At 36.4% G+C, this 9,396-nt stretch overlaps 1 protein-coding gene across 1 annotated transcript; it reads left to right on the top strand.

Moving 5' to 3' along the window:
• The first annotated feature begins 5,923 nt into the window (after positions 1–5,923).
• LOC120337843 (uncharacterized) lies at positions 5,924–7,641 on the top strand. Its single transcript, XM_039405742.2, has one exon. The coding sequence runs from the start codon at positions 5,924–5,926 to the stop codon at positions 7,574–7,576; it is 1,653 nt and encodes a 550-aa protein (XP_039261676.2). The 3' UTR covers positions 7,577–7,641.
• Positions 7,642–9,396: the final 1,755 nt, after the last annotated feature.

Here is a 9,396-nt window from a genome sequence, read left to right as displayed (position 1 = left end):
GTGCATTTACCATATCTCGGACCAGAAGCCTATCGATTTTGGGCGGATTTTGTCGTATAATTAGCGAGTTATTAAGTAATCAGTGATGGGACACAATGTGTCACTATGGAGTAAGAGCGCTGTTTTGGGAGGACCCCCTAACTTTTGATCGATGAGTCCTCGGTCTCTGACCGATATTCTCGTTATATATATTTATTGGTGGAAATGAAAGTTGTCCATTTATTGTCGCAATTTATATCTGTTTTAAAACACTTACTTTTTTCAGGTCATTTATTCAACACGTTGTTATCTAGGTACTTTGTTATTACTCAAAGATTTATTCATTAAATAATGCTCTCCCTGTCTAAGTTACATATCGATAAATAAACATAAGAGAGACATACACTTCATTTCTAACGCAACAATCAAATAAACGTTTGTTGAATTAAATCGCCTAATCGATTTTGTCCACGTAGCTGGAATTCGAATAATATATATACACAAAGCTCTTTTGTTATTGCTTTATTGTTGTACAATTTTAAAAACCAAGGTCATAAACAAAATAAAAATAGCATGTTTATTTGAATAGATAACACAGGAATAGGATATGTATACATTGATATTAAGAAACACGGCTTGTCCTTAGAGACATAAATCTGACTTTGATAGAAACAGCTGTAAGTTCATGCTGGGCAATATAATGAATTAATGATAGATAAACATTTTCCCTAAAAATAGTTTGGGTCCAAAAATTACTGAGAATTAAAAATTGTATATTAATAATCTATAAGAAGCAATCATAGAAATGTTTTATGTTCTTATAATAAGTAGTCCAACACTGCCTATAGGCTTCTCACTTCTCCATATCCAAATCCATCCATTCATCTTTATATCCTAATATTTAATTTCCACTCAATTAACTTCCGATGTAAAACTGACGAAAGGGAAAAGTGTTGTTCTCCACTCGGGAAAGCTGACCAGAATTATCAGAATGTTAATGAAAAACGTAGTTTCCATCAAACTTTTTGCAATTAGCGTCCCCGCAATGACAACTGAAGCATAACCAGCGATATCACTGACACAACATACCAGGGTGGTTATAAAGGCTCTCTGTAGCACAGGTGTCAAATTATCAGCTGCTCTACCAGTGTTGTTTTGATGCTGACGTAGCGGATGGAGGAAAAATTCCAGAATCATAATTTGCATGACAATGGGCGACAAACCAATTATAAACATCTGTATTGGGATACTCAACCTAACTACCGCGCATCCTGTTTGGGTAACCTTGGCTGAACAGGTCACAACGACGATCGATCTGCTTAAAGGGGGAACAGCTACAGCTAAAATTAATACAAATATACTGAAGATGCAAGTAGCATAATTAATTGAACGTTGCATGGCGGGAATGCTATGGACTATTCGATGTCTAAGCCAAATCGTCAAATAGGTGAAAGTAACAGCACCCGCTTCGACCATGATTTTCCACTTTTTGTGTAAATTGCAAAATACCGGGTAGTACAGATCGACCAAACTTCGTCCAAACCAGTCAGTCAGGTAGTGAATGTTGCAAATAGTGACGAATATGAAACGTGATATTTTGATCCATTTTCTCATTTGTTTCCCAACACTTTCGGTAGCGCCGCTCGGTTCCACTCCGTCTGTGCACTTATCAGCATTACCATAATGTAAGTCGCAACGACGAAATACCCCACCGAAAGGCAAGTTGATGAAACCCAAAACTGGCTCCCTTTAACATCAAACCTTCAGATTCTATTCCAGAGGAATTTGTTGAAAAATTCATTCTTAGTTCTTTGAAATATAACTGCAATTATGTCCACCTACTGTTGAGCTAATACTAAATGTTGTCCTTTGACGAAAGATCCATATTATATAAACATCAAATTTATTTCGCGTTGAGAATCAATTAATGCATTTTGATCATGTGAAGAAATATGAAAATAATACTTTGCACAAATCCTTACATACCTACATAGCTAGGCTAACCATACGTCCCGCTTTAGGCGGGACGGTTCCGCTTTTCAGCGTTTTGTCCCGCCGTCCCGGAAAGTCAGCCAAAAGTCCCGATTTTCCAGCATAATAACTAGGGCTGTCCAAGCGAACCAAATATTCGAAATCGAATCGAATCGCAAATTATTCGAATCGTTTTTCGGCTAATTTTCGAATCGCTAAAATTAGGTACCTGTACATAAAGCGGAAACCACCTTTACGGGATGTTTTTCATCGGGCAAGCGGCGGCGCTCCGAGCTCAGACCACTCTCGCTCCCGGCTTAATTGGTTTACCGATATTTCTCTCGCCTTCATTTTGTGATAAACATGTCATTAAAAAGGAGACAATTTAGAAAACTATAGTTCTATAAATAGAATCGATTTGAAGCTGTTGAGTTAGTTATCATAGGAACATGGTACAGGCAACTCAAAGCTGAAACAGGTGTTTTGGGATCCTTATGATGGCAATACCTTCTTTGAATGGAATTTGTAATTTCTTATGATGGCATTACTGTATTATCCATCTATATACCAAGACAAATAATTGCACTCTTGCATTTTGATGGCTGTTGTACACTAACAATATTATAGTCGTCAAATAATATTGTCATCAAACTAGCTTGGAAATTTTAAATGCAATTTTGAACTTTAGCAACAGTTTTATCTATATTGATGACTGTTATTATTTTGCTGAAATTTACACAAAATAACATAAGACTAGTGAATAGGATTAAAATAGCATCTACAGGCTTTACATGTCCTATAAACTAAGCCTAGAACAGTTTGTATCGACAAAAACATTTCCAAAGGGTCTTACACTTTCCTTAAAGTCGTGTCCAGTTCCAGTGCAGAACAAAGAAAAATGGCATAATCTACACAAAGAATTTTCAAAGCAATTAACCAGACACGCTCTCAAAGAATGCTGTAGAAGACTGAGAGACGTAACTACACACAGAATAGAAGTGGAAAAGCGGTTAGGAAATAAACTAGACTCAAATACTTTGAATACAATTCGTTCAATGATCGGCATGTCCAACAAAAAATTGAAAGAAAAACTTGACAGAACCAGAACGAAAAAGCAAAAGTCAGCTCAAGAAGGAAACAATTTCAAAAATTCAGACCGAGAATGTAGGAATATGTCCAAATCAAAAAGAAGAAATAGAAGATTCAGCAAAAAGAAGAGGAGACAAAAAGAAGAAATGACCTCCACGCCATCCAAAATACACAACCTGTCAAATATTCCCCTAACCGAATCACAAATTAGCGTCCTTGAGAAAGGACTTGGCTTCAGTCCCACTCCAGAAAGATTTGATAAATTCCAGCTACAGGCGGATGTCGACAGAACTATCAGGAATTACAGATTAAGAGAATTTTTTGCCAATACAACGTTCGATGATAATGTTACAGAGCCCAACAATCCGTACCCGAAGTCATTAAGAATAGCTAGCAAATGGACACCTCCATCGGGCCGAAACTCGGATCTGGATCATTTCGCCAATACTATCAAACGGGAAATAGGCAAAAAGACACCTGAAAAACATGCTTACCCTAATTTAAATAAAGATGAAATTATGGCACTAAAAGAACTCGAAGGACGAGCAGCACGAGATATCATTATAGTTCCGGCCGATAAAGGAGGAGGTATTTGCATTCTATCCCGAACTGACTATGTCGCTGAAGGGATGCGTCAATTAAATGACAAATCGGTGTACCGGCTTCTGCCAAAAGATAAGTCAAGACAAATTGGAAATGATGTTATTAATTAGGCTTGCACGTAATTTACGGATTTACGGAATTACGTAATTATTTGGAGTTACGGAAGGGAAGTTACGAATTACGTAAAGTCGTAATTATTGCATTGAAACGAGCTTTCTTCAAAGCAGTCAATTTCGTCGATTGCGAAAAATGAAAGCTCAACAAGTAGAAGAGAGTTCCGGTATTCGCAGCCGTTTTTCTCTCTCTTGTTACGTAGGTGAAGGAAGGCATGACGCGTTGCCATTTACTAACCTATTATCAACTTATCTGGCATGGCCAATGTAAATTATTAACGTAGTTAAGGGGGAAGAACTGAGTAGGGCCGTTTGACGCCAACACACTTGGTTTTAACTTCTCCCGCAACTTAACCGTAGATAAAGGATAGAATTGCGTTGAGACTGATTGACGCCAACACACCTGATTTCAACTTCTCTCGCATCTTATCTAGCATGGCCATGGCCAATGTACATAATAACCGTAGATAGGGGGAAGAATTGTGTTAAGACCAATGGACGCTAACACGCCCGGTTTCAACTTCTTCGGGTGAAGTGACTAATGAACGCAGGGGATCAATCTATCAAACATGGTCTATCAAACATTTGTATCCATTTTACTTTTATTTATTATTTACTTGTTCCAGTTTTCCGTTACTTATGGTATATATGTTTCGTTTCTATGTTATAGTCACGCGTTTAAATAGTGGGAATTCCCCACCAAGTGTGGATTAGCAATGCTTAACCATTCTTTATTGTTAATATCAACACTTGATATATGAACATGGAATATCATACTGTTTTTGGCTGTTTTATTTCAGACTTGGGGTATAAACAGGAAAATATCCATAACCTTTCAACACGACGAACTTGTGAAATTTAACGAAGAGCTTTCGCGACGAATTGGAACCAAATAAGCGAAAAGAGCGATTGATCACTCGCGCCAATTCCTCGCCGTGATAATTAATGTCGCGCGTATCAGATACCAATATGACGACAAAAGAGAGATTGCGAAATGAACCAACGCAACTTCGTCTTCTCGGCATCGGTAAAGCGATTGAGACGGCAGAGAAACAAAAAAACGACGGATTCCTCGCGGACCGCTAAAAATTTAACTGCTATCAAATATGAGCCAGTGTGTTTATTCTGTGAGAGATCCATTTTCTATTACAAAATCTTGATGTTCTGTTAACGGTTTTATCGTTATATATCAGTCCGGACTTGGCCTTGCTCATGATGTTTTTCACAATTCTTCTCAATATTTCGGCCATATATGATTAACTGTCCCACCAAATGCGGCAACTTATTTCGGTTTATCGTCGACTTGAATACCACCGGCACTCGACCAAATTTGTGTCAATCTTGGCCGATAGGATCGCCGACTTGAGTTAGCAAATAAATGTCGTGAGTGTAAAATAAATGTCACAAAATGCATTGTTTTGCGATATAACTTTGTATTTTCGGAGAAGGCATATCATGTAAGTTCGGTATTTAAATTATACGCAAATAAATAATATTTGATCTAAATTTATCGCAAATAATGTTATAAACATTCAGTCCGCGAAATGATTAAATGTAAAATGAAGCATTGTAATCGGAATATCGTCAATAAGTCGACATCAATAATTATTATTATAAAATGCTAACAAGGCAGTAATGTCGGATAATGCAGAAGACGCTGCAAAAACAAGTCTTCGTCGCGAGGAAATCGCAAGTATAATCAAACGAGAGAATACGCTCGTCGTTGGTTAATAAATTAGAAACCCGTAATTTTTATTCAGTACTAAGGTGGTTTCAAAAAACTATCGTTTTCATAAATATCCGTATATCAGTGTCGGTAATGATAAAATAAAATTGATCGCATAAAAATGGGACGGTTAATTTGCGAAGGTGATAAAGTAAAACCAAAGCTAACACAAAAGATAAAAATCAGAATAAAATTAATTTGAATTCACCCCTTGATATTTGTATTTAACATTTGCCGCCGGCGTGTAGTACTGCCAAGAATATGAAAACCCAATTTCAATGTCCCATTCGGAAAAGATGTGGATTCAATTGGTTGTTATGATAGGTTTAAATGCGTGGAAAAATATCGCAATTACGGGGTCATTACGTAATTGATTTTGCCGTAATTACGGAATTGATTTTTGTCAATTACGTGCAAGCCTATTATTAATCTTTGCTCAAAAATGAAGGAAGCTGGAGTAATAGACGATAAATTAGCTAAATCAATCCTCCCAAAAGACCCCAAACCAGGTCGCCTACGCCTCCAACCCAAGATACACAAAGAAAATCACCCTAGTCGTCCCATAATATCAACGAATGGCACAGCAACAGAAAAACTTTCGGCCTATGTAGATTATAAACTGACTCCGCTCATGTGTAAAAGAGTTATACCCTCATATATTCGAGACAGCATGGATTTCTTAAATCATTTACAAAAAATCAAAACAATAGGACAGGAATCTTTACTAGTGAGTATGGACGTAGTCTCCCTCTACACAAACATCCCCCACAACGATGGCATAGAAGCAATGGAAAAATACCTCAACAGATTCAGCGAAGACAAACAAGAAATCCCCTGGATAGCAAAAGCAGCCAACTTAGTCCTGACAAACAACAACTTCGTTTTTGACGACCAACATTACCTTCAAATTCAGGGAACTGCGATGGGAACAAAATTGGCACCCAAGTATGCGAACATTTTTATGGCAAACCTGGAATCCAATTTATTAGACAAAACCCCTTTAAAACCACAGTACTATTGCCGCTTTATTGATGATTGTTTTCTTATATGGACACATGGCAAAGAGAAACTATCAGAATTTGTTACCTTAGCAAATTCTTTACATCCAACAATCAAATTTACATTCGAATGCTCAACAAACTGGATTACGTTTTTGGATGTTAAGGTTCATATCATTAACAACAAATTGGAAACGGAAATCTTCAGCAAAGAAACCGACTCGCACCAGTATCTTTCGCCATCGTCCTGCCACCCTAAACATGTCACTAAAAATATTCCAAAAAGTCTATTCATCAGAATAAGAAGAACCTGTTCAACAAATGAGCTCTTTGATAAACATGCAAAAATAATGAAAACATACCTCACGAAGAGAAACTACAAAGAAAATTTGGTTGAAGATGCAATACAATCTGCAAAAAAACTCGACAGAAAACTCCTTTTAATCCCAAAAACTGAAACCAAAAAAGAAACTTTGCTTTCCTTCATCACAAACTATCACCCGACCCAACCAAACCTTCGAAAAATATTTTCAGATTACCAATACATTTTAGATAACAACGATAGACTAAAAGAAATTTTCCCAAAACCACCAAGATTAGCCTATCGTAAATGCCCCACACTAAGGGACAAATTAGTCAGAGCAAAATTGAAACCAGAAACTCCCGTTAAAAAGAATCCAGGCTTTTTCAAATGTGGCAGAAAATCGTGCAGTACCTGCCAATATTCCGAAGAAAGGAAAATTGCAACAAACAAACAAAAGACAGCAGAAATAAGGATTCGTCAAAAAGTTACATGCAACTCGGAAAATGTAATCTACCTGATAAGCTGCAAAAAGTGTGGCATGCAATACATAGGAGAAACGGGAAGACATTTAAAATACCGAATAACTGAGCATATTAGAAGTATAAAAACCCAAAACAAAGATCTGGTTGTTGGCGCCCATTTCAGTCAACCGGGACATTCACTTAAAGATTTGAGTGTCATTGGCATTGAAAAACTATTTCATGACCACATTTATCGAAAGAACAAGGAATCCCATTACATTCATCTTTTCGGGACACACGAGCCACAAGGGATGAATATTAAGGAAGTTTAGATATTTTCATTCATTGTTTTAATCAATTCTTGTACCTAATATATTTTTTTCTCAGAATTGGATCATGCATGGCCAGATATGCTAATAACAGACAAAATATCACTATATTACATTTGACACACAGACAACTTTTCTGGTCTGCATTATACAATACTGAGAAATAAAACACCATTGTATAATTTGGACTTCAATTGCTAAATATAAAACATAGAGAGAGATCTCATCAATGACACTTATTTCGGCCACCCGCTGTTATTTAATCAAGAAATTCACAGATTTTATTGATTATTTAACATGCGTGACTCCTATAATTCTACTATGATTGTTTAAATATGCATGTAACTGCTTTTCGTGTTGTAGTTGAATTATGTATGTCTGAAGAAGTCTGACCTTGGTCAGACGAAACGTTACAGAAATATATTTGTGTTAGTGTGCAGCAAGACTCTTGAATCACTTAGCATCAAAATTGAGATTGCAATTTTTGAATAGTGCAATTTTTACTCTTAACACTCAACAGTTTTCGAGACCCAAATTTTGGAGTCCTCCAATTTTTTTGACCAGTTCATACAAGCGTGTGATCTCCTTTCCTAAATCTGAAAACATTGTATTGCAAAATACCAGCAGTAAGTAAGATGTAACTGCACATACGTTACCACAACATCGAGGGGCAGGCGTTTATTGTAGATAGAGATAGATTTAATATTGCGCAATAATATTCGATTATTCGGTTCGATTCGGCGAAAATATTCGATTCGATTCGAATCAAAAAATTATTCGATTTTGGACAGCCCTAATAATAACCAAACATGTTCTCGTTATTGTTGTTTCTGTGTAGCGCAGGGCTAGCCTACTTACTGAAGGTAATAGGTATTGAATTTACAACATTGAACATTGTATTTATTTTGCGTTGAGAATCAATTAATGCATTTTGATCATGTGTTTCGTATTGACGTTTGTAGTTGTTATTTTCTTTGTGGAAGTTCTCATTAAAATGCGGTAAATTGAAGATAAATTTTACATGAAAATAACAAGACCGTTCTTGCCGAGATGAAAGTAACAAAGGAAAATAAAAATCATAATAAATAAAATGATATAATATTAACTGCAATCAATGTATTGGAATCGCTTCGGTCACAGTGGTATGCGATTTTCAAATGAAATGTAATCTCAAAATAATACTTTGCACAAATCATACATATCTACATAGCTAGGCTTACCATTCGTCCCGCTTTAAATACTCAAACATGTTCGCGTTGCTGTTATTTCTGTGTAGCGCAGGTCTAGCCTACTTACTGAAGGTGAATTCGTTCGTTTCCCGCTGATTCCCATTGATGGCAGACGTATCGCATGCATGTAAAACCAATACTAATTAGTCAAAATTCGAATTATGTGTACCGGTTTCGTTAACGTCAATTCCTTCCTATTTCGAACTGAACCCGATATTTGGACAGAGAATATGCGCATCAAATTTCGATAACAATATGGTCAATAAAGACAGCGGGACAGCTTTAAATGTAGAAATGTAGGCCTATGTAGTAAAATCGGAAAATGTGAAGTTACAAAATCACAGCTGAGGGGTCGTTGTCTTTTGAGGCGTCCCGATTTGAAGTCACAAAAATATGGTAACCTTATACATAGCTATAATTTTAAGTAATTCTTATGCTCGTGCAGATCATTGACCTGTTGCATGCTCAGAATTTAATTTTGAGAGGTCATATTTAAATATGACGTACGTCGCATTTTCATGCCACATTATTTATTCGAATGACGAATTCGTAGCAATCAAATATTGTTACAATCATTGAAAGTTAGCTCTAATT

The sequence above is a fragment of the Styela clava genome, chromosome 12, assembly GCF_964204865.1.
Source record: "Styela clava chromosome 12, kaStyClav1.hap1.2, whole genome shotgun sequence".
Lineage (NCBI taxonomy): Eukaryota > Metazoa > Chordata > Ascidiacea > Stolidobranchia > Styelidae > Styela > Styela clava.
Note: the sequence above shows the minus strand (reverse complement) of the source record. Positions and strands in the feature narration are given on the sequence as shown.